This window comes from Mugil cephalus, chromosome 9, assembly GCF_022458985.1.
Source record: "Mugil cephalus isolate CIBA_MC_2020 chromosome 9, CIBA_Mcephalus_1.1, whole genome shotgun sequence".
Lineage (NCBI taxonomy): Eukaryota > Metazoa > Chordata > Actinopteri > Mugiliformes > Mugilidae > Mugil > Mugil cephalus.
The window spans coordinates 21,926,428-21,953,018 of NC_061778.1; the positions used below are offsets into that span (position 1 = coordinate 21,926,428).

The window sequence follows — 26,591 nt, forward strand, 5'->3', positions numbered from 1 at the left end:
ATCCTACTTGCATATGGCTGGTGCTAATTATAGCTGATTCAACAGTAATCACATCTGCGCAGACATCATGTTTTTCTAATGATGCCGGTAATGTGTGTGTGGTGCTGTGTTTTGTTTTTTTGTTTTTTTTTTTGTTTTAGAGTAGCTTATAAAGAAAGATGGATAAAGGGAGAGACTGCAATACATGTCTGTTACTCCATGTAATTGATTACACCCTTGAGATTTTAACAGCAGGGCATCGGGGACAGGTCAGGACAGTGTGACGGAAGAGCGTGTGAGGGAAAAAAGGGGAACAGCACCTCTTCACTCCTCCACGTGATGGGCCGAGCCCAGGAAGAGGAGATAAGAAGATGAAGGGCGGAAATCTTGATGATGGAGGGTGCAGAGATGGTACAAATAAAGAGCAGATCTGGGAGGGTGCAATGCAGGTCTCGGGTATGGCGCCTCTCCCAGGGGCTTATGGCCAGCTGGCCTTAATATTTGTCATGAGGCTCGGTGAGGAACCTGATCTTCACGCTGATTGGGCAATTACCCAACTGATGGTTTCTCTAATGCAATTAATACAACAAGTGATAGGAGCCTGTGTAAGGGAGAGAGACAAAGGTTGAAAAGAAGCCTATAAGACAGCCTGACAGCGGAGGGAAGGACCTTCCGACCATGATGTATATTAAAGCAGGCTGCAAACAAAGAATTATGCTGCGCAGCAGAATCCACCGCAACATCCCATATTAGACTTGACAATCACAGCTCTGATAAGCTCTTAAAGAGGCTGGAGTTAGAGGAGACTTGCGGTGAAAATTAAGCCTGCCGCATAAACCAAAGTTAATCAAGTTAGGCGAGTATGAAGACGTCTGGAGACATGACGAGTACTTAAAGCACAGAGCCTTAGATTAACAATTTAGATTAGCAACATCTTTTGCATGAGCAGAACTATAAATGTTGGGACAAGTGTACCCTTTTCGTGTCAGCTGTGCAGTAACTGAGAACAATCTCGGTTCTTAGCACTCCCTGGTTCTTCAGCGTGGATGTTCCTATTGGCGACGCGATTGCACAAACCCCTGATGCGTGCATGTGCGCCGCAGTTCTCTGAGGAGCTCACCGCTAGGCAGTTGATCCCGGAGATGAGTCGGCTCTGCGCTCCCCTGACTACATGAGCGGCCTACGCTGTTCTTAGCTTTTATACACGTGCACATGGTTCTGTAATTACTTTGCTAAAAGGCAAGCTGGCTTCTAGTCAGCTGTGCTGCGCTTCTCTGAGTATTTCAGACAGCGGCGACTGGAACCTGTTTGAGTCGGAGCTAATAAATTATTTTACTGAAACCACTTTAACGCAGATAACAGAGAAGGTAGAAGGTGAGTTTTCTGCGCTTGTCTGGTCACTCGGAGACGCGGACTAGGACATATATTTTGGACCAGTCACAGCTGTTGCGGTCTGTGCCACTGACAAGGGTAGCTGCATTTTGGTGCAGTCCATATCAGGCTGTGACGTAAGGCACAGAACCATGCTTTATCTGTGGCATGTAATGCAGCCTCACTAAGTGTAACCAAATGTTCTTTACTAAGTAGCGCTACTGATACCACTCGCCGTTTCAGTAAGCTTTTACAGGGAAAGGTACATTACAGCGCAATGCCCTTTAAGCACTAGTTTAATTTACAACCACTTTGTCTTCATGTCCTTCCTCTACTTCCCCTTACACTATCTATCATCTATCACTCTGTCGTAGCCACAAAATCAGCTCCAAATGAATGTACGCGCTGGTCAGCTGTCCAACAGGAGAGTACAGGCATCCGAGACACGTGCAGATATGTGGGGAGGTCAGCAGAGCAATAATTAGGAGGCAACTGCAGCCCCAGTCACCGGCTGTTTCCTACTGTATGGGGACGTCAGGCCTCGCCCTCGATCTAGATACAAAGCCAACAGCAGCCGGGAGATTACTCCATCCAGCCAGGCAAACCTGAAACACTGTCATTATCGATGAGACGCAGGTGGGGGAGCATCATGTCCCCCAGTGAGAAGAGACACAGACCAAATGACAGAGCTAGCACACACAAAAAAATGAGAAAGATGAGGACGTAAATAACATTTTCATTTAGCTCGTCTGTTGATAGAGGCGGGGGGAGAAACAGTAAATGGATTTTGCCTTTGCGCGTCCATATATGTGGACTTCGCTGCAGGCGAAGACACGCACTATTTTAACACAGACAGACTGGAGCACACACCTGAACACACACTTTTGTCTTTATCACCATCACCACCTTTACCTGACAGACTGAAACACTACAAACATTCACTCTGAGGGCGCCACAGCTTCGGAGACAATTAATTCCCTGGGAATTCACTTTGTCCATTTTGCGTTGTTTAGCTATACCGAAATGTTTCTTATCTAGTATGCAGTCCCAAAACCTATATGACAAACAAAGACCTAGATAGACCCAGTCTCAAGTCTTATTCTTGTCACTTTCTGTCTTTTCAGCTGTATGTTTGGTCCTCTCCTCTCCTAATTATTTCTGTAATTAATCAACGTGCTAGACTCAACTGACACAAGTGAAGGTCTCGCCCTCTCCAGGCACCGAGAGTCACACCCGGAGAAATTATAACTGTGTGTCACGTCCTTCCTCCCAATGAAAAACAGGTTAATTATGCTGCAGTCATTCTGTCGGCCCAGGTGACACTCTGATAGGCGGCCGTAAGACTCAAATGTGTTGTGCAAAATCCTTTATGTAAATCTGACAAATCGCTGACGTGACGTGGCATCACTTTAGACTTGAGAAACAGACTAAATGACACACACGCCAAATCTTCGATGCGGGATTTACCAAAGACACAAGAAAAACCCTGTGAGCTGGTAAAAGGTTACGTACTGCGGCTCTCGTCTTACCTTTGAAATGTCAGCGTTGTTCTCTGTCTCACTGCACAAACGGTGCCAAGAGACCTGTGATGGACATTTATGTTTATTTACCTCCCAGCAGCAGAGAGACACTGATAAAGGCCACGGGCCGAATCATGTTCGTTTCTTTGTCTTCGGTTGTCCTTCATGGAGTTAATTACACTTTCTGTCGTCAGCCTTTCTTTCAAATGCTGCTAGTCACTGTACAGATAGGTGACTATAATTTGTGGGTGCATTAACATGCAGCATTCTGAACGTGTAAACGCCTGAATGTCAGCTCAGTTTAAATAATAACACGTGGCGTAAACTCCCCACCGAGAGTAATTCTGTAGCGCATTAAGTTCAAAAGATGAAAATTCATTTTTGGAAATGCTCCTGTCAATTACTTTCTGCTTTTTTTTTTATCATGTCTGCTTGGCACATGAACACCCCCTGGTGTCATCCTAATATGCGCCACTCTCTCTTGCACTCGCTTGACAACTTTTGCGGGTCAAATTTGTTTGCGCACTGCATGAATGAACCTGCATCTTCATCTTTGTCATTTCCTCGTTAACACCGGGTAGTGGAACGTGTTAACTGGAGTTTGAATGCCTATCAGAGGAAGCGCACTGTCCTCTCTTCAGAGTCTGACAGTCTGGACTGGGTACGGATCCAAAACCTTTGCAAGCCAAAGTATTTGTCCTCTGGCACAACACTGCAATGCAGTAGAAAAAATATGGTTGCCCGGCATCACCACTCTCGCCGTCATATCAGTGGAAGTGCCATGAATCCTGTCTGATCCTATTCATTTCCTTGGACCCGCTTCCTCTTTATCATTGCCCTATCTCATCCCGTCTCGCTGACTTGAGTCAAAGAAAAAAAAAAAAAAAGAGTTAAGCGTCTGTCAGATGACATTGAATATCTCTTTTCTCATCCAGCTCCACCACGCCGGACTACTTGATAACCACACCAGAGCAGAAATGTCCCGGAGAAGAGGAGGAGAGATATGAAGGCATGAGGGAGAGACACAGAATGAATGGACGTCAGACGGATCGCTGAAAGACAGAAGGCCACGGAGCGAGGTACGGAGGGAGAGAATAAATGAATCTGCAGGCTAAAAATAGTCCTCTCAATCCCCTGTGCAAAGCTGGGTAAATAGGGCTGTCTTGGGTGGGTCTCTGGGCACTTGTTAGAGACAATACCATCTCATCCATTACACCCCAAGACAAGGTTGTCTGTCTCTCTCCTTCTCTCTCTCTCTCTCACACACACACACACACACACACACACACACACAATAGAAACAGTCAGCAAATGTAATGAAACATGTGCCTGTTCTTGTGTGTGAGCCCATTCTAGCAAGAGGAAACAAGAGGAAGTTTAAAAGAGGGAGTAATTGAGTGAGGAAAAACTCGGGCAGAAGGAGGAATGGAAATATGAGTGAGTCAGTGAATACAAACGGCTGTGCTCAAGTGCAAGGGGAGGAGAGTTTGACAGCGACCGAAGGGAAGAGACTACAGGGCACGGAAAAACAGTGTAAGGTGATCAAGAAAAGCAATGTGAAAGAGTGACCTTTAAAACACCACTGTAGTGCAGTTTTTAGTTACGTCCAGCCTTTTCGTCAGTTGCACCATGTACAGACGCAACTCAGCCCAGTTTAGCAGATGTCTGTCTGTGCTGCCAGTTGCCCGGGCCATCGCCTTGCTATCTTAACTTGACACTGACCTTCCTTAACTTGCACAGAGGAATAGAAATGGTCTCCATATTGTATTTACTGTGAGGATTGGTGCCGTCTCTCATTACTCTATCAATACTGATGCCTGCTGATTGTGAAGTGTGCTTATTAAAAGGGTCAATATTTATATTTTCACCATCACTTTAGCGCTAGAGCTACACCCAAGTGGTGGGACATATACTACTTCTACATACGTCTTAAGACACCTTTTATGGACACCCTACTCCAACGACCTGGTGTAAATTAAAGATGGTGCAAAAGAAGTCCCAAACGAATGATAAATATCCAATACCCAATTTTGAAATCCAGTTCCATAGCACACTGTCAAAATCCTTCCCTCTCATCTCAAACTTGCACAAAGATCAAGATTCGGAAATGACAGTGAAACACACGCTACAGGATGCCCCATCTAGATAATTGTGTCGAATCAGCGTGCAGTTAATGCACCACCTCACATGATCTCACAGGGAAATGGGTGTAAACAAAACAGCTTATTAGTGAAACAACATACTGTAATCTCCTGATCCACAGTCCAGTCCAGTAGAGGGCAGTGATATGAATGTAAGCTGGTTTGCCAACAGTCAAACAAGTCCTCAGTAATTTGTTTCTCTCACTGTCTCACTGTTCTGATCATCATCATCCATGTCACTAATATATACGGTCAGTGGTCAGTATCCAACGTCTAAAGGTATAAAACTTATTATATATGATCCTGATCCTGTGAGCAGTGTTGGAGTTACTTCATTGGCCTAAAACACATTTAGTTTGAGCATGACATAACAAAATTAAATGGGGTTGTGGATTACGTATATATATACCATCATGCTTGAAACACACAATTAGTAAAATCTGCCAAATAATGTACATATAAACACGTAAGGTCATCAGTCATCTGTTGCTGACTTTGGAGTAACTTGGACTTTTCTGGGTGGAGTTTGCATGCTCTCCCTGTGTCTGTGTCTGCGTGGGTTTTCTCCAGATACTTCGGCTTCCTCCCACCCTCCAAAGACATGCTCGTTAGGTTAATTGGTGATTCTAAATTGACCGTAGGTGTGAGCGTGAGTGTGAATGCTTGTTTGTCTCTGTGTTAGCCCTGCGATAGACTGTCCAGGGTATACCCTCTCCCCCGGTGACAGCTGGGATAGGCTCCAGCCCCCACGCAACCCTAGGGAGGACAAGTGGTCGTAGAAGATGAGAAGAGTTACTCAGGAAGGCTGAACTTTGTGAGTGTTCAGTTACACGTAAAAATACCTTGTTGCATCTGCTTTTTTTTTTTGTTAGAAATTTTAAATTTTCTATTTGTTTCCAGTTTCATTTAATCAAAACACAGTTACACAAGTGAAGAAAAGAGATGCTTTGTATACGTATAAGGGTGGGAGCGACGGTTATTTCCCTCCTTTGGACCGCTGCCGAGCGAGCTGTAGTGCTGATAAGTGAGTGCGTGCCAGAGGAAGGCAGGCAAGTTATTCCTGATGGTTTAGCTGTGACCAACTGCTCGTGCAATTTATTCTGTCAGTTGTTCAGTCCCACATATTTCAACAACCAAATGGCCAGTGCGGGACACGGATACGTGTGCTCCTTGAGCCGAAGTGGAAGACGTGCGCGGCGACCGTGCCTAGTCGCTGAAAACAACTGCGCCCTGCTCTTCAATGGGAGAGGACCCTCAATTTATATGTGACCATTTACATTCCTGGTGTTCACATCAAGGACCCTCAAACAGATGTATCAGGCCGCTAAGTAGTGTTTGATGAGATGTACTCTTAGGGGACTACAATTGTTGAGCTACTTGTCAAATCAAATTAATCTTTGCAGCCCAAAGGGAAATATGATGTGTGGACGGGGTGTGAAATACCAAAACAAAACAAGCCAGGCAACTGGGACGACCACCAAAAACTGCAAGACTAGAACAAATGATTTAAATGATCCGAAGAGCGAAAAAAAAAGCGTTGCATATAAATAAATCGCATATAAAGTGCAGGCGCATAGAGTGTCTGAACATTTCAGTATCACACAGGGAGGCCAAGATGCAGCTAATGATGTGCATAAGTATTTAAGGTTCAGAATGTCAAATTTTTTTTCCTTTCTACCAGGCACTGCCACCCTTGATCCATGCATCCATGTATGTCCCCGACTGCCCCTATCTACTGCCTTTTGTCAGCCTGTTCTTGGCTGGTTGTATAAAGATTTCCATGTCAGATAACAGCACATAGAGATAAGACTGATGCAAAGCAGTCATCAAGGCAGGAAAAAACTTCTCATTTTCCTCCGGAAAATGGAAATGGATGGAAAAAAAACTCAACTTCTCCCTTTGTGAAGCTTCATTGATTTTAAAACATACATTTTTCTTTTTTTTAATCATTAACTGTGCCCAAATATTGTTCCTGCAACTCATTCTCCTCACGCTCAGTGAGAGTCAGTGCGGATAGCAGGGGACAGCTTTCTAAAATCAGTGCAGACGTCCTTAGTTTTTGCAAGATTTAGCAGGATGAAGGACTTGTCACACCATAATACAGAGTCACCCTCCTCCACAGGCCGGCAGTCTTAACCCGTCCACGTAGGCTGACTAATAACCCACTCATCAGCACATTTTACTGTATGTCTGTGCTCATCTTTTTCTTGACAGTTGTTCTTATAAATAATACGCAGAAGGTGAGAAAGACCTTGCGGGGATGTGAAGAGGGATTTGATTTTAAAAGGACAGTTTGCATAGTCACCATGATCTAATGATTAAAAGAACAGTTCACATTGAAAGGAACACGGTTACATCACATGCAGGTGCAAGATTCTAAGATTGTTCCAAGAAGTTTATCGCCCTGCGCACACTGGGCACCTGAAGAAGATCAAACTGAGGCACAGGATTTAAATAAATGTGGGGCTTGGAGTCAATGTGCATGCATTACCCTTTTCGTTGACAAAGGAATAGTTTGACATTTTAGGAAATATGGTTATTTGTTTTCTTGTTAAGTGTCAGATGAGAATATTAATATTATTGTAATTTTCGAGGTGGCTGGCTGTAAGCTTAGCTTAGCAAACAGAAAAAAACAAGAACAGATCAAAAGTTCACCAGTTAACACACTATATTAATTATATAAGTTAGGACTTTTCAGTAAAACTTGTAACTTCAAAAAATTATCGAGTTCCTGTTGAAAAAGAAAAGCCTTAAGGACTCTGGTGATGCAACTGGATGGAATGCTAATAAAGAAGCACAAAACTGAATAAATGCTAATTTCACTGTGGCGACGCGTCATTTGAAAGCGGTATCCATTATTCACGAACATCACTGAAAGATTTGAGTTGAGGATGAAAAACATCAGACCCCCATAATCTAATAATGGTGAATTCAAAAGCAATTTACACTAACATTCTGCTAATGCGCAGGCAGCATTTTCTCCTGCAAAGCCTTTTAGCAAATAGACTTTGGGTTTTTATTATTGAGCAACTGCTTAATATCACTGGTACTGGTCACCGTAACTTATAGATTGGGTGAGCAATTCATTTTTCTGTAATTGTTTGTCTGTGAATCACTCGTATAAAGTGATCCTTTTTCCTATAGCATTACTCATACCCATAGTCTACAGGAGGCACTGGACCACCGGGTCAGCAAAGCTTTCAGGAATACTCGTTAAATACTGCAATTTGCAAAAGAGATTCATGTTGTGCCTCAAAATTATTGTGACAATATCAACTACATGTGCAGACAGAGTTTTTATTGATACATAGTGTACATAGAGTGAACATAACGTCAATTGTTTTATTGATCTTAGACGGGAGCAACACAGTGTGCAAACAGGAAGCTGCACGCTGTGTTTATGGATTAGGTCTAAAAAAAAAACACTCTGGCATCATAAATGAATCCGTCACTCTCACTCACACACACACCAACTGCACCACGCCACCACAAGCTGAAAGGGAATTGTAACCATGACCGCATAGGCGCTCGTATAAGAACTGGCTTTTGTAACTCACGCGCCGCACATAGCAACGCGCACGTTGAGACAAACAATGCGCGGAAAGACGCACACACTAAACAGGTCTGCAGCTGGAGATAAATGAGCCGTGGAGGATGTTCATGTATGGATGGTAAAATAAACATTAATATATAAGCAGAAGACCTCATGCTGTTCAACTTAATGGAGGGCAAATATTCCGTATGGCTCTATCAGCACGGAGATGAAGAGTGAGAGGAATACACAGAAGACAGGCAATCAGTAAGACTGCATCCCTACACTGTTTGTCTGCAAGTTTTCCCTATATTAAAGAGAAGGGATACAAAGAGAAAATCATATTTTCATTTTTTCTTTTTTTTTGCAGCAAAGTCGAGCAGTGTAATAACCCACTAAATCACTCTTTTCTTACTATCTGTGCAGCCTTTCCTGTCATTATGTAGTTAGAAATACTTGGCCTAAAAAGCAACAATCAGTCTGTTATTCACTTTCACTTGTATTCATAGTTAGAATCCCCCTGTTTTCAAGGACATGGAAATATCATCATTCAAAGGACGGTCTACAGTCGAGAGAAATCACAGAGTTGAAATATAAAATGATGCAATCATGCGCACAATAACCACCACTTTGACAAAGACACCTTCAAATTGTCTGTAATTGCGCTTGGACCACCGCATGACACAGCCACAATACACAGCCGGCTGTGCTTCAGGCTGTTTCTGCTGTTCCAGCATGATTGTATTTATGTAATTTGACATGAGTCTGTAATACGCAAAAATCAAAACTACAAATCTTTTCACCAAGAGTTGAAAAGTTTGTGTACGCCAGTGTACCGGTGGACAATTGTTACATTTACTGATAATCATAGCCTCCAGGCATGGCTGACACCTGGGGCAGAAAATAACTGTAGGAGTCCCAGTGACCTTGTCATCCTCACAGTCCCTGTTACCATCAAATGCAGCCTAGAGCTCCTAAAACCAGAGACTTATTGTACGCTGGAAAAAACACCTGGTCTCAGCCTTAATCTCAGTTAAATATCATAATTTTAAGATGGAATGCAATGTTTTCACATTTAAGACACACATTCAAAATGAACTTACACGACTCTGGTTGAGCTTGTTGACAGCAGATGAATCTCTCTGCATTTCACAGCATACGGTTTTCACAGTACACAGAGCGTGCTTGGTGATCATCACTAGCGATGTATTTTATGTTAACCAGTAATTACTGGTTTCCCAGAGATGAAAAAAGAGAGCAACCATTGTGACGAGTCCAGCTGCCTTTGTTTCAGCTTTGACCATGACCTGGATGACCGAGAAGCCCAGGCAGCCTCCAAGATGCTCCAAATAGAAAGATCACTGTGAGTTCCTTAAAGTAGAGGGTTAAGCCTTCGAGGTGAGGTAACATCACAAGGCTTCACCACAACTCATCTGTCACACAATAAAGCGCACTGCTTTAGGGGGCCCCAGGACGTCTGGGTCAGTCGCCCAATTTGCATGTTTGCTAATCCGGCTTCTCCTCGGGGGATTCATTTTACAATACCTGTAACTAAATTACTCTGACAGGCACAGACACACACACACATACGTGGGTCACATAAACTTATCAGCATTTGCAAAGTGAGTTACAGTCTATTTTGATACAGCCTATTTTGGTCCAGGCCATTAGAACAAAGTAGTAAAGTGCATTCACTTCTGTGACTCTGATGTTTATTCAGACTCACAGAGACACTTGCTGCACAATAAATCCTCCACCACAATAATACTAAATAGACCAGCTCATTCTGCAAACATCTCCTCGGGTTCCACTTTATCAGTGCACGCATGGCTGCTAATGTTAGCTTGGCCAAACAGGTCTGCCCAGTGGGAGGAGGGCGGGGGAAGTGCTGGCAGTCACGACCCTGCCAACCTCGCATACTGTTTGTTACCAGGTGGGATATTCCCAGGGGTCTTAGTGAGTGCACACTGCTAAGGTAGTGTTAGCAGTAAGATGATCTGTTTGCAGGTCGCTTTGCAGGTGCATTTGCAGTTGTTGGTTTCTGAAGAAGTATTACAAATCCCCTTAAAAGCACACTCTTCTTCCTTTAGTTAATGTTCTACCAGAGTTTGACATGCAGTAAAAACACGCGTTTGAGTAATTGAAAATCTTGCTTTGATTTAATAGTTGTAGCTACTGCTCATTGTCAAGCAGTGACAGAGTAAAGCGCGGTGCTGCGTTGGTAGTGTGGTTTGCCGCTACCTACCTACGAATGTGTTCTCATGCTGGCCTTGTGGTGTAGGAACAAAAACATCTACATCAGCAACACAGGCATCAACAAGTGCCCACTAATGCTGGTTTTAACATCAGAAACCTTTAAGGCCTAGACATAGAACAACTTCCTTTTTTTCCCAGGGCCGTCTCTGTCTGCTGCCCAGCTGTGCTTCTTTCATTCTCTCAGTCCCTCATGTTGGCTCTTGAAAAGCACTCAGAGCACACCTCTATTCACCTACACTCCTCAATGCCTTTTCTCACTCTTTCCCATCTGTCATTTCCAGTGACCCAGTTACACACATAAGTGCGGTCAACAAGACTCACACTCTCGAACGACACAGACAAGCACGTTCTAATAAAATGCAAACTCACTGAACCGCAAAGAGCTCAGAGTGCCCCGAGCTCCCAGAATAACAAAGAGGTTATACACTAATAAAGTTTACTTCATAACCCCAGGTCAACGCGGCACTGCAGAGGGTCCGCTTGTCCCCAGCATTTTGCACTCGCCGAGTTTTGCTCATCAAACGGCACAACGGTATAAACTTCACCCACCCTTCGCTCTCCTCTCCTCTCCTCTCCTCTCTCTCCCTCTCCCTCTCCTTTTCCTTGGCTTTGCGTGACTTGTGCAGGAGTCCGATCAGGATGACGGCAGCCCGAATGCCGGCTTTTTTGTTGTGGAACCGTCCTCCTGTCTGAGACATGCTGGACGTCTCTGCTGGCGCCAGGAGGGGTTCGGGTGACAGGCGGTCCAAGGTCAGGCCTGCTCCAGGGTTCCTGGGCTGCAGAACCTGCTTGGACGTGGCTTTGCGGGGTTCCAGTGTGAGCGGTGGATGTCACAGGCACGGGTTCTGGGTGCTGTCAGGTTTGGAGACAGCTGGCAAGTCTCAGCCAAAATGAAAACCTGTTTGAATTCTGGCCTCTTGGATTGGCAGTGTGTCCCTGTAGTCAGTCCTCCTGGTGTAAGTCTGGGCCAGTAATCCAAACGTAATCGGAAGTCCCTTTTGTTTGGGCAGTCTGTCAAATGTGATTAAATCTCGGTTGTTCGGGCTACAATCAATAAGTGTTTGAGGAAATCCCAAAGGTCCAGAGTGGCACTGTTGGACACTTAGCTCAGGGTGAACTCCTATCTGCATTCCCCGCTCCTGCAGTGAATCTGAACATCACAGCACCATAACACATTATAGTCCCAGACGAGAAGATGAAGTGTTACAGCTTCACAGACACGTTCACTCTGGCACTGCATCTCTCTGTCTGCCTACCTCTGCCTTCCCACCTCTCCTTCTCTAACATGCCCTGCTTCTTCTCTCTGTGTGTCTGCTGCTGCTCTACTCCCTCCTTCCCGTTGGTTAAGCCTCGCCCTCTCCCTTCTGATAGGCCCGAGAAGACAAGGACCGCCTCCTCCCCTTCCTCCTCCTCCTCTACTGTATGCCTGCCTCTTTCTCTCCCTGCCCTTGTTTCTACCTTGTTAATAATTTTATATTAATCTCCCCGACCTTGTTCTATCTGCGCTTGATTTTCTGATTTCATTTCAAGGCACAGACGCTCAGAGACCCCCCGCCCCCCCCAAAAAACACTCACACATGGACGCATGCATAAATTGTACAATTAGTTTTTTTTTACACACATGGAAATACGTAATACAGAATTGGTACAGTAATTGTTTTTTTTTCTTTTTTCTAATTACCAACTCTGTAATTTCCTCGATTAGTTCCACTAATAAACTGTCTGAATTCTTCAAATACTCATTCTGCAGTGCAAGCGAATCTCCCTGAATCCAGTCAGAGACTGTCTCTTTTTATGGTGTCACTTCAGTAAACAGAGCTCAAGCAGTCATCCACTCGGAATATATTGATCTAAAGTGTTCTGTTTCCATCTTCCACCACCTGTTCTTCTTCCTGTCAGAGCTAAGCAACCGATTGACTATTACGGTGTGAGTGAATGGATGGATGGCAGACTGACTGCATTAATTCTAGTAGCATCACTTGGCTGTTACATTTTCCACATAATGTTATGTTTTCACCAAGTTTCTCCTGTGAACAAAAGTGGTTCCTTTGCCTTTTGTTCATTTTGGCTTGGATGTTTTTTCAAGCATAGTTTAGCACTGTGGGAAATTTTGTGAAAGATACTGTTGAGAGGATTAGCACCACTGTTATGTCTTTCTGTGTGTCATGCTGTGCAAAATGTTTTGAATGATTTACAAATGCCCAAAATGTTTGTGGCTGATGCAAACCAACTGTAGAGGGTCCATCACTGAGATCACATGATATATACTAAACAGAGCTCTCAAATGATTTTTTGAATTTTTAATCAGATTAATCACAAGGTTGCTGTGAATTAATTTCGATTAATCACGATTAAATATCATTAATTTTCTATAATCTATATTAATCACGTTCCATTTTGCATGAGCAAACAGACTTAAGAAAAGAATTGAATATATATTAATGCACTTAATGTGTTTATTAAATATTTTTCTGTGTTAATAACACAGAAAAAACATAAAATGCATGCTAACAATGTGATATGACTTGGTGTGCAAACGCTCTTATATGATACTAGGCAGGAGGGTGAGGTAGGCGGGTGCAGAGTAAAATCTGAATGCAGGGGGCTTGAAGCAGGTGTCTGCTTGCTTGTTTTTATGCACCAATTATATACTAAACGACAACATATAATTATTCAACTAAGCTGCTGTTCTGGATTTGCAGGATGTATGTGCTTAATAATACAAGAGGACCATTCGGAGATCCATAGAAGCTGGCATATTCATGATGCCAAGAAAGGTTAAAAAAAAAAAAGTCTGTGTGACTCCTTTAAAAGTCTATGCCGACAAATTAGTTGTGGAACCTCATGGCCAACCGAATGGAGCTTTAGAGGTGCTTATACCTGTTTTGCTACCTTTGGATCTAGCTAGGCTGGCTGCTTCAACCTTCCCGCAAAGCTACATGTCACTTGGGTCCAGATTTAATCTCAACAGTCTCCATTATTATTTATGTAGCTCCGAGTCAAACACTAGGAATGTAGCACACACTGAACATCCATGAATGACAGAATGACAGAAAAACTGTACCACCTTTTCTCATTATTACAAGTTCAGTAAAGTTTTGCTTTGTTACCTTCTGCCTGCTTCATTATCCACTTTACGCCCAGGTATTTTACTTTTACCCAACAAAGAAATATGTTTTCTAACAGTAAAAATAGGCATGTGTTGTATAGATTGTTTACGTGACAGCAAAGATAAAGCTTTGAAGACTGACAAGGACAAAGACGTAAAACTACACGCGACGTGAAAGCTTGCAGCAGCAAAAAAAACCAAAAAAAACAACACTGATTCATGTTGCGCTTTCGGTGCTGCGTGTCTAGAGGGAAGTGACAATGATAATAAAAAAAGATGACTGATACTTGCTAGCCAAAACGGAGTGTCTTAGACTCCTTGGACACAGGATAATAAAAGAAATGCATCGAAACAAAGACATCCGAGCAGATGAGATGCTTCAGTAATTGTCCGACAGCGGCCAGGGAATAGATTAAGCTGAGGAAATAGCAGCAACAAACACAACAATTAAATGGAAGGCCCCCTTCCTCTCCTCATACACTGCTTTTCCTGTGTGTGATCAGTGTCATGGCAACCAGAAAGCTGCCAGAGGATCTGCCCAAAGTACCCCCAAGGCTGTATCCCCTTGACAGCCATCTGAGAAAAGCCTCGGTACAGTAGATCTGTGGTTATTGCCTTGTTGAGAATTTGCTCCCCGAAACTATAGTTTGGGACTGTCGACTGTCACAGTCATGACTCCCTCGCTTAGAGCCACCTGACCATTTTCCCAACTCATGTGAGAAGCAAATAAACAACTCTCAACTCAGCTGAGACAGGCTGTTAAAAACACATACATGTACGGAGACATGTACATCCACAGACACTACTTTACACTAGGGTCCTATTGTGCGTCATCAAGGGGGAGATGAGACCTCCATCTACTTTTAAACACACAAATACAACGCCATGTTCCAATGCTCTTGGAAGGTAATCACAGCAGTAGCTGTAATAGTTATTAGTTGAGATTTTCTTTCTTTTATACATTCATTTATATATTTTTTCTTATCAGCCTTAGTTAAATTGTAGCTGCAAAACAAACCCACGCTTTAGCTTCCACTATGTTGCCACCACGCGCCATTTCAGTCACAGCCCAACTTGAAGCACGAAGACGTAGCGGTTTTAAAAATACAAAGTTGCTTCAGCGTTTTGTTTCGAATGGTAAACATCTAGATGTTATTCGCGATCTTAATGCATGTCCGGGATGCTTACACAGACACGCACATTCTCATGTGTCCCTTCTTGGTGCCAAGAAGACTTTCCTGTCACTTCGCAGCTCCTCAAATGTCTCCCAAAGAAACAGATGCCAGTCTATCAGCGTCACCACTCTTTGCAGCTCAATCTATTACAGGACACACACGAACACACACGCACCAATTACAATCTCGACAATGAAATGTCCGTTATAGTAAAGAAGAACACAACATGGCAGCCTTCCAACAGATCTAGCCTTTATTCACACACAAGGCCGCACACACAGGCACGCACCAACCCACACTCTAGAAAACAAAATGCTTGACCCAACTACAAGCCAGCTGGAGAAAATGACCTTCACAACTGCTGCTGAGTAACTGCTCCACCCTCCCCCTTGACACACACACACACACACAGGCGCTCCCCCCTCTACCAACTTTCCTCTCCAATTCAATCCATTTTTCAATCCACCGTGTTCAACACCCGCATGTCAGTGTGTGCATTCCCCTCCAGATGTCGTACCACACGTGTGCATCTGCGGCCCTTCCTGGCAAGGGGTCGGCGCAGAAAGAGGAGATGTCTGCTGTTTATGAAGAAACACCACGGTCCAGATGGAAATGGCACACATGCCATAAATAGGAGATTAACTCTGAAATGTCATGTTGTTATATAAATGAAATGATGAGCCCTCAGAGTGAACAAAGAAATGCCATCGCTCAGTATCTCTTCCCAGGTTACGGCCCGATGTACTGAGCATGTCGAGCTTGTTTGTTTCCGTTTGAAATTCTCTGAAGAAAAATCCCCCTCAAATGCTTCGAGTATTCCATACGTGACGCGGATTGGTGCGACTTTTGTGAGGCGAGGCTGTGTGTGTCGAACATGTGCACATGCTAGTTAAGGCTTTTAAAGCTGCTTTGATTGCTTTCTGTCTTTGTAATGCAAAACATCAACACAATTTACTTTATTGTTCTGTACACGTGGCAGGTCAATTAAAACCAGTTGTGACTGTCTTCCCAGCGCAATCATCCCTCCCTTCGTGTGGGAAGACCTGTATTTGTTGCCATAAAATGTAACTCATGGTTTATCATTGTAATTGTAGTAGTGGTACAGTATATTTATCCAGTTCTTTTGTCGAGTGGCGGCTGGTGGTGAAATTTGGTGGGCGGGCTAACAAATGCATAGTAACGATTAAACAGTTAACACAGCAGCAAAAGTAACATACCTTACACTTACAACACACACAGTTACGTTACTAACAGGTACACTATACTTTTTTAGTGCTCTACATCAGTGGTTCGCATCAGGTCTGGCTTCAGGACCCCTTAATCACCCCTTAATGACACGCTGCGACTCAATTCAAAGAAACTTTTCAGCTTCTTAAATTTATTGAATGGTGATGTTACAGAGGAAACTATTCCCTTTTACCCTCAGTTAGCTGCAAGTGTTGCTTTATTCAGTCACTTCCTCAAGCATTAATCATAAGGTTGACATGACAATCACAGTATTTCACTTTTTAACAAACTCAGTTGGTGTTTTCATGCAAAATATGTCAAATAAAAAAGTGTAACTTCTAGGAAATATTAACAAAAAATTAAGTAACTTTATGTGGCTTTAGCTGAGAATCTTCACTTACTGATACTATGACAACGAACATTGCACTATGGAGAAAGAATTTCGTCATTTTCGTAACATGGACAGCTTAACACTGTCTCCGATTTGGCCGATGTGATTCCAGTATCTCAACTTCCAACTTAACTTCAAAGACTTTGAGAAAAATGGATTAGAAAGCCGGTAATCCGCCTCGATGACGCTAACGTCACCACAGTTGAACTTCCTCTCCCTCCTCCCACTCTGACTCCAGCAGCAGCACTTTTGACCAGTGACCGGCGGCCTGAGGGCTGACTGGATGTAGCTCAAATGATCAGTGAACTTACAAGGATTAAATGAATGAAAGCAGACCGGGGGCGCTGGGGCTGTAAAAAAGTCAACTCATTTAGAGATATTCTATGTGTTTCCTCTGCTGTTGCCTTGGTTTCACCAAAACTTAAAACAATTTAAAGAAATTATTTCCTCATCTTTTTTTGTTAGCTTGGGAGGGCTAAGCCTGTTTGAGAGATAAATGTCTAATGGTTGGACCTGCTATGCATGTATTGTTTCATTCACCAGCTACATCCAGTTATAGGCTTGAATCCTAGTTCTCTGCGCTGCAGTGTCTTGGAAAGCCATAATTTGCATTTATTTTATAAAGCAGAGAAGACGTCTCACATTCTTGTAATCATTTCAGAGCTCCCTCCTTTGTAACGGCACCACTTCTCTTCCTGTAGCTCTTGTCTCCATCTGTCACCACGCTATCGCTCTCTCTCGCTTTCTCTCTTGTCGGTGTTATTTTCCATTAACCTCTGTCTTTTTTTTCTTCTTGCTCACAACTCCCTCCTTCCCCTCCACCCTCTCTCGCTCCCTCATTCCTCTTATCAAAAGCACAATAAAATATAACGATCGCGAAACTGCAATTACAAAAAGCCAGCCAGGCTTTTATGGAGAAAACTGTAAAGGCCCATCTAATAACTTCTGTAGAAAAAAAAAGGTAAATTTAGATTACCAGTCTAATATTTCAGTTCTTGCTGACAGAGGAATAACTGATACTACTTCTCAGACATAAATCAAAAACAACACGCATCTTGCACAGTCTGCACAGTCATTAGACTTGGAAGTAATCACAATATGATGATACCAGCTGAACATGTCATCACTGAGAATGTTTTATTCAGATCTCCAGGAGTCTGTAACTGATTCAACCTCTCATTCATGCCTCGCATTCATTTGTTCTCAAGACTTCTTTTCATCCTTCAAACTGATTATTTGGATTTTTATTTCGTTTTCCTAAACAACAACGCGGTGTGTGAGTGTGGTACATAAATATGTATGCATCATCGCACATGCGTAGGCACACCGAAAAGCAAATGTGTGCACACAAATCTAAAGCATACGTCGGGCCAAGTGATTTATGAAGGTGTTTACAGTCAACATTAATCCATAAAAAAACAACAGCCCATTTATATAACCACAAGGTTCCTCTTTCTGTTCCACTCACATATAATTTCCCACTCATACAGTTTGTGTTTGTGTGTGTGTGTGTGTGTGTGTGTGTGTGTGTGTGTGTGTGTGTGTGTGTGTGTGCGCGTGTGTGTGTGTGTGTGTGTGCGCTGTCGGGTCAGTGATTGCCTCTTGTAGTTGCTCATTCCGCTAAAATTAGCAGAGCCTGCATGGAGAGTCATATCATTACATACTGTACGCTGCAGAGAGGAAACGCTAACAGCGAAGAGGTGGGCTCAACTAATTGCGATTAAATCATTAGCCTGGTAATATTGTCTATTTGTTTAATGTCAACAAATCCCACGGGATGACAAAAATCAACTGTAAACTAATTAAGCCTGTTATGTCTCATTCTGCAGTGACTCACAGGTCCATTTTGTCAAGATCTGCCACAAACACATGAACTGACCTCACCACTGCGCCGGCTGGCGCGATCATTTCATACGATAAACCTCAGAATTATCTGTGATTTGTTCGTTGGAGCGATCAGACGCTGAAGGGGGAAAGTAAAGAGATTTATTTCCCATTACAGTGTCTGGCGAGCTGTCATGAAGTGGGGCTGGCCTGCCCATTCTGGGCAATGTCAGTCTGCTTGAACACCACCCAGGTCCTTCTCGAGTCTCATATTCAGCCAGTTGACCTTCAAATCAGATTAGACATTGCGAGATGTGAGTGGCTTCCAGATGCACTCTTTATACCTGCTTTATCTATTGCAGTAATTACGAGACATCTGAATGCACTGGCCATTCTTTCCAGGGTAAGAGAACGGATTAGGAACATGTCTGATTTGGGTAAATAAGGTACTGAATACAAACTTATGTCGCTGGAAAAATACGAAAAATATGTATTTGTGACCTGTTTTAAAAATGTGCAGCTGAGCAAACCAGTCTAATCCAATGTACTTCTGTCAGATTTAATCTCCCGAGGGTCTGCTGGCTGTCTCTTTAACGAGTGTGCTGAAAAACAAAACAAAACAAAAAAAATCTGGTGTTTGTACACATGGCCCTGGGAAGAATTGGCTCGGGCAGATCTCTAACATCGTTGTAGCCGGCCACCAACTGGAGGCATCTGTCCTCATGCGCAGGAGAGCCGAGAAGTGGAGACGGGGGGGAAACGGAGCAGTGTGAGCAAGAGAGAAATGAATTAGGAGATGAAGAGCTTCAACAGAGTCACTCAAGGGTTATTTGTTTGGTCGCGGCAATCAAACATCAGCGGACTCTGTTGGGAATTACGGACTCCACAAATTCAGAGGGAAATACGCACTGGAAACAGAAAACACCGACATATGTTTCACAATTCATAATTTCGGTTATTTGAACATTTGTCTTTTCATATACAACACTCTCGATTTCTAAATCAGTACATTCTCTGCAGTACGTATGCATAGAGACAGTGGAGTTGATCTTGACTCACACATCGTGTTGTTTTTGTTACCAGCACTCTGTCTCCTTTGGCTGTTTCTTAGGTCTTGTTTTTCTGTTAATGACATTTGAGCGTCTCTGGGTGGCACTCTTATTTGTCTGGCAGCTGTAGCCTTTCATGCAAACTACCCATTTCCTCTGCAGGCAACAGAAAGTGAATCATCAACTGTGCGATAAAGGACTTTTCCAGACCTGCATGACAGCTGTTTTTAAATGCAAAAAGCTTCATAAATCATGGCTGCACAATATCAGCGATAGAGCAGCGCAACAAACCGCAGAAGGTGGTGGATTATTACTCCCAGGATAAGTTTACTGCAGCGGGCTGTCCGTCCGTCTCAGGGAAGCCTACACGAGTGAGTTATTGCTGCACATGCTGAAGTGAGGTGGGGAAACTGCTGTTGTACAAGTAATCTACACTTCAAATGACATGGTCACACCCACACACGGACAAAGGCAAACATGTAGCACGCTGTATATCATGTTAAGTGATGTGGGAAGCACAGTGGTGAAGAGTGCACACAACTGGCTCCGATGGATAACAATTTAATTTTAGACTGGGATATAAAACAAAAGTTTGACCCTCAGTGTTTGTCAATGTGACTATGGGTATAGAAGCACAGGCAGGGTTTCTGATGCTTATTCAGTTTACTTGTCTGAAGCAGAGAGGCACTTTTGAATGACCTCTCTTAAAGCAGAAGTGTTAGAGTCAGTGAACTGAGTTCTCTAGTAATGTAATATGTTCATACTTTGCTGGATGCCTTGAGTCACTTTGTGTTATATCGAAGTTTCACGTAAGAAGCAACATATTCACAATTTACTTTGGAAGAAAACCCCAAAAAAAAGTCTCTGTAACATTTTCATCAAGGATAATATTTCGCTTATTGTTGTTTCATTATTAAGAGCCCAGACGTCTGACTTTGCCCCCCTTCCCCTCCTCCTACAGCACCTCTAGCTGATTCATCAAAGAAGACGAGGAGGGAGAAGGGCAGCTCTCCTCAGATTTCCTCTCAGAGGGTTGTCTAGGTTTTGTCCACGTGTTCTTAGAGAGCTTGCATCTACGATACTAATGAAAACACTGCATGAGACAAAAAGAGGCAACGCTGTCCGTGTTATGGTCGGGTAAACACACTACGATACAAGTGTTGCATTACGCTGTTTGGATGAAACAGCGTCACATGAGCATCGTGAACACATGGCAGCATGATGACTGAAACAACGCAATGTATCACATAACCCGCCCATTACTGAAACGATTGCAATTACTGTGTCACAAGCTGATTGGCATTAGAGAGCATGCGCACGTGAGTCTTAAGTGCTGTTCTCAGTGTTTCCTCCTTTCATGACACATTATCCTAACAAGCACCAAGAGTTTGGGAACTAGCAACCATTAGCATAGAAAACTGGGTTTCACGCCCTTTGTTTTCATGTTGGGTTTATTTTATTTTTTTCAACTCCATGTTCTATAAATTATGGTTACAGGCTGTTAATCTCACATGAAATGCACATAATCATGTTTGTCATTTGTTTCCTTCACATGTTTCCTGCACTACAGCACACCAGCTGCTGTTTCGTCATGGTTAAGAGATTAATAACAAGGAAAAATCAACCCAGCCAAAATCACAATGTTTTTTTTTAGGACCCGTACAAAATTAGCATCTAGGTGCAGTCTTAGCTTGAGAAGTTTTCATTTACACATTTAAATGTTCCACCGTGAAGACATGGACAATGCTGACCATACCCTCAAGGGTTGAAAAGATTTAAGCTAATGCCAAAGTACCAACAGCTGCAGTTCCTCAAATGGCCACTTGAGGCTGGCACAAAAATCGAGTCACTTCTCCATAGAGCTCCATAGACCTCCACACTATAGTTAAATTCCTCATTCCTCATGATAACTCTGCAGGGGTTTATTTATACAGAATGAATTATATTAAGGGTTAAAATGACACATCATTAATGGTAACACAATGATGAGGATGAGGTCCAAACAGCTGAGCTGTTTGGACCTCATCCGCCTTCCTCAGTTACAATCACACACCACCTCCTTTCCAATTTTAGCCAGAAGAAAGGAGGAGTCATCCACTGCCAAGATGACAACTGCTTGAGCCTCCTCACAGAAACAATGTTCAATAAACTTGGTATGTCTTAAAAAATAATGGAATCGATGTCATCCTTTGAATTCTCACTGGTTAGAGTGGCATGTTGAGCAGAAGACAGCATAACAAAGCTTTGGATCTCCATCATGAGCAACAGTCTCATAATCTGTCAGTCTCTGGGGAGAAAATTTGGCATTCATCAGTCAGGTTTTTCTCTGTCAAGCTCCATTCATATTAAACCCAAATAATCAACTGTATGAGAATTCAGTCATTGTCTGTGTGCTTCTCGTTTTGTGCCCATAATTAACAGTATTTATGCCCGTTTGGTCTTCTCATCAGCCGCGTCCTCTGCTCTCTATGCCTCTAATCTTCCTCCATTCTGTTGGATCTCCTCTCCATGTCTCTCTGGACAATATTAATACTCTGGCACAGTTTCAGGGCACACAGGAAGAACCTGCTAACAGCTTCAAGTGAATGACCGCAGTCTGCTCTCTAATATACCCCTATTAAGGATTGCCATTTTACTTCTTGTCTTCCTTTGCATAATTATATACCCTGTGATACATGTGTTTGTCCTATTTTCAGAGCTGTAAACTCTTCCTACCCTCATTCTCGTTGCCCTACACACAACAATGCAGAGATACAGCAGAGTGCAAGCACGCCTGTGTGCGTTGGTGGCTATAGATGTAGCCCACAGAGCCGGGGGCCTTGCTGAGTCGACCAAACAAGACACCATGTGTTTGTCAAGAGGCGACAGATGGAGAAGGAGGAGAAAAGAGGAAGAGCGAAGGAGGAGAGGGACAGAATGTGTGGCGTGTGATGGTCAATGCGCACACACAGCTACTCACACACACAGGCCTTAACCTTAAGGAGTGACAGATAGACTATGAGATCATTAAAACTCAGCTGCTGTTTCTCACTGTACAAATCTGTCCTTCATATGCCAGAGCCTGGAACAAACTGACTCAGAGCTGAATGAGGCCAGTCAAACTTTAAAAACATAGCAACAAAGCTGGGACCAAAATGGACTGCATTAAAGTGGCAGTTACTACTTTTTTCATATGCTGTTCACAGGGATGGTTGGAGTAAAAGTTAAGGGTTAGGGTTAGGGCTACAGTGAGCCTTGTATGATCAGATCACAAGTGGACATGACTGAGATTCATTGTGATCGAGTCACTCCAGCTACTTGTGTCTGGGCTGCACTTGAGCCACAGACTATATCTAAATATGAACAAACCCTTTCCTGACGACTGGTTTTAAAGCTCATAGTGGGTCAATAGTGGGGACTCTCAATTTAACTCTCAATAGTGGGGAACGTATACGGGTAGCAAAATGTGAGGCTCATAAATGTGAATGAATGTGAGTGTAAATAAATATGCATCCTGACAAACAAGTTCATACCTGATCAATACGGGACATGATGATTAGCTTTGTACCAAGGCTCAAAAAAGGACAGCAGCACTTTGAGATAGCCCTGTGGCTGTATATTAGTTCTTGAAAGATTTTTACTCTCTCAGCTGCAAATCTGGTGCAGGTCAAATATTTACATATTAAAAAGGCAATTTCAGTTGAAGCGATGTAAGCTTTCACATAATCTGGACCTAACAGGTCACCTGGACTCTTCAGATACGCATGGTAACTACATACTGACGTGTTGCAGCTGGGCTAGGTCAAAATGTGAAAAATGACATTTGCATGTGTCATCATAGTAATGGATTCAGAATGCTTCTACAAATGGTATGTCAATCCATCTAACACAGAATAAAATGCCTTTTTTTCAGTGGTGAAGGAATTGAGTGTGTTTCACGCGAGGTGTTCAAGTGTGGCCAAGTGTAACAGGTATAAACACTTTTGTTTTCAGATTTGGTTGGATGACGTGGCATCGTAGTCTGCTTATTTTCAAGCACATATGAACCTTAAAGCATGTAAAGGTCCTTGTTGTGTGTTATGCTGTATATCTTCAGTTCCCAGACAGTAATTCAACATCTCCTACAGTATGATATTTTGACTTGTCAAAGCATAACAGCAGATTTAACTGCTGAAAGGGTGTAAAGGAAAAAAAACAAACAAATTAGCTTGGTTAGACATATTGGTATATGAATAAAAAGAAAGAGAAATGCCAACTCAAACTTCCACCCACCACATCCTGCTTCAGCAAAGTAACATGCATCAACCACCTGGAGTTTAAAGCAATAACTGTAAACACTTTCATCAACTGACTGTAACATTGATCACCATCTGTACCGTCTCAGTGGTAAACAGAGTGCAGCAAAGGTAATTTATATCAAATTGTTGTCTTATTACTTTAATTTGAGCTCGAATGCCCAAAGTGCTGTGACTCATTAATATTGCAGAATTTAAATTGGATGTCTCCGCTTTATATTACAGCAGTGACTTGGCTGTGATTCCCTCTCCGACTGAACAGTAAACACGAAGACTAGTGATATACAGACACCCAGTACTGCAGTATGTGAACTTCTTGGGTCATTGCCAATTGTGAAACAGGGTTGCCTGCACAACAAAACTTTGTCAAAGGTTGACAGGAACTTTCTCACCTGGAGCTCTGGCGGCACTGAGTGATAATCACGTAGTCAACACAGTATACATGCTGAGCCGCAATATGCCTGACATGTGACACATACTGTACATGTAGAAACAAGCAGCAATATACTTCAACAGGTATGAGACATGAGGGCGATAAACTAAAGAGGAAGTAGCCATAAACCTGTCGTTACTTGTGTGTGTGTGCATGTGGAGCGGGGCCAGGTAACTGAATTTCTGGGAGATTCAGAGCAGAACAAAGAAGCCAAGGGGAACAAGGACAACGCGTACACATTCATACTGTGGCACAACAGTCCAGACAGCTATTACAAACGCCTCTCTTCCCCCTCGAGCATCCAAAGTGGTGTCTGACGGATGATCCTTCAGCAGGACTATTGGTGTCTGTTCTCCAGATAGGCTGCGACAGAGAGACAGCCCAGACAGCCGGTGTACCACACCACGGCTGGATCCTGGCTGCATGAGGTGGGACGGCAAAGTTCATGCAGGCAAACCTGCATTCCCGAGCAATGAAGGCGACGATACAGTGAAAATAATGTAAATATGTAACTGTAACAATCAGGAATAGACAAAGTTAAGTTAAATCAGTGTCTGACAAAGTTAAGTAAATGATAGGTGGTAAATTTTTATCAAACCTACTATCTAACCTGCCTTAACATCCAGTTGTTCCAGTATTGAGAGATTTCATTATTCTGCTTTCTGTTGATGGTGTGTTGTTAGCAGGACACAGTTGGCTTTAGTGGTAGTTTTCTTTTTGCATTCTTAGACCATGGGTCTTCAACAGGGGGAAATTTTAATTTCTTTAAATACACATCAACATGAATCCAACATATTTTAGTAAAGGGATAAATTGAGGCAGAAAACTTTCAGTCAGTGCTTCACTCATTCAGCGATACAGGAGCTGTCTCAACAGCCGCACTAGACTTGTCAATCCAAGCCTCCTGAAGGCCCCGCCCCTATCACTGCTGAGCCAATCACGAGGCTGCATATTACCATTGGCGCCGTCAGGTTCCCCGCAATTGGTCGAGAGCCTATTTAGTCCCCAGGTGAAATCTCAAAGGCATGCTACTATGTTTATGTCAGGTATGTTTAGGTTTATGGCAGATGGCAACCCTACTGTTCCACACGTTTGAACAAAAGAAATTAATATTTGAGCCTGTGTATTATTTAAAAGCTTAATATTAAAAGCAAAATGTATATTTATAAAAAGCGCTAGTTCGAGTTTAATATAGAACACATACAGCAGACAGGGGGTCCCTACTTAATCTCTCATCAGTTTGGGGTCCTGGGCCTGAAAAGCATTGAAGACCTCTTTTTAACTATTGTTTGCTTCCAATGGTTGCTTTCAATTCAATAATTTCATTTATAGAACTCTAGCATATGGACGTTTAAAAAGTGTTATTTCAATGTGAATGCAACAAACAAAACAAGAATTGCACACCAGCCTGACCCCGCACCCTCATCACATAGTCATCTCTTCTTGGAAAATCACTGCTTTGACATAAGTGAATCAGTAACAGCTGTGTGGAGAAACACCAGCCTGCATCTGTCAAGCCTTATAAAAATCTGAGACTGAGGTAATGGAGGGACGTTAGGGAGGATGGAGAGCCCGCGTTTCCATTCATTCTTCTGTCTGTCCATTTTCTAGACCACTTATCCTTTTCAGGGTCGCAGGGGCTGGAGCCAGTCCCAGCATGCATGAGGGGAGAGGCAGAGTGCACCCTGCTCTGGTCATAGCCTAACAAAGGGCTTAGAGGAGGTCTTTTCCATAGTATTACAAACTGTCAGCACCACATGGCAGTTGTAGATTACGGTTTTCCTGCATTGTTTAATACTTAGACAGACTTTAATGATCCACGAGGGTAAATTGCTTGGTCATAGTTTGGGAAAATATTCTTCATCCATCTCTTGTAGCTGTTAAGCCAAAGCTAATATGCCTCTGACTCCAAACATTGATTTTGCAAAATGGCAAGAAGTGTATTAAAAAAAAAAAAAAAGAAAACAGATGACACATACTGTCGAATACGAACTGAGATTGAGAAAAAAATTCAGAGACGAGAGCAGGGAACAGAGAGACGTAAGCGATGCAGGGCAACGACGAATAGGAGGTGCATCCACTCCTTTTGTGAGTGCTGATTACAGTGTCAAATCACAGACAGTCCACTGTTAATGACTAATCACAGTGGCCTTGACTAGCACTCCGCTCGCCGCTGTCATTTCACTGCCACACATATGTCATCAGACAATTATTTTCACTCGGGGCTGTTTGTGACATGATTGTTTAGCTCTCCTTGTGATGTGTCTGTAAATTGGCCGCGGGCAACGTTTTGTCTCTCTTTTTCTCACT

The 26,591-nt window shown here is 43.0% G+C and overlaps 1 protein-coding gene across 5 annotated transcripts in view; it reads right to left on the reverse strand.

Annotated features, from left to right (window-relative positions):
• rap1gap2a (RAP1 GTPase activating protein 2a) overlaps positions 1-26,591 on the reverse strand; it is a 67,883-nt gene that overhangs the window by 25,867 nt on the left and 15,425 nt on the right. For 2 of the 5 annotated variants that reach the window (XM_047593576.1, XM_047593573.1), the window contains exon 1: positions 11,349-12,130. The exons of 2 other annotated variants lie outside the window; for them this stretch is intronic. In XM_047593576.1, coding sequence (XP_047449532.1) covers positions 11,349-11,497 — 149 coding nt within the window. In that variant the 5' untranslated portion in view covers positions 11,498-12,130. Of the gene's footprint in view, positions 1-11,348; positions 12,132-26,591 lie in introns of those variants that run through there. One more of the 5 variants, XM_047593572.1, reaches the window with a different exon arrangement.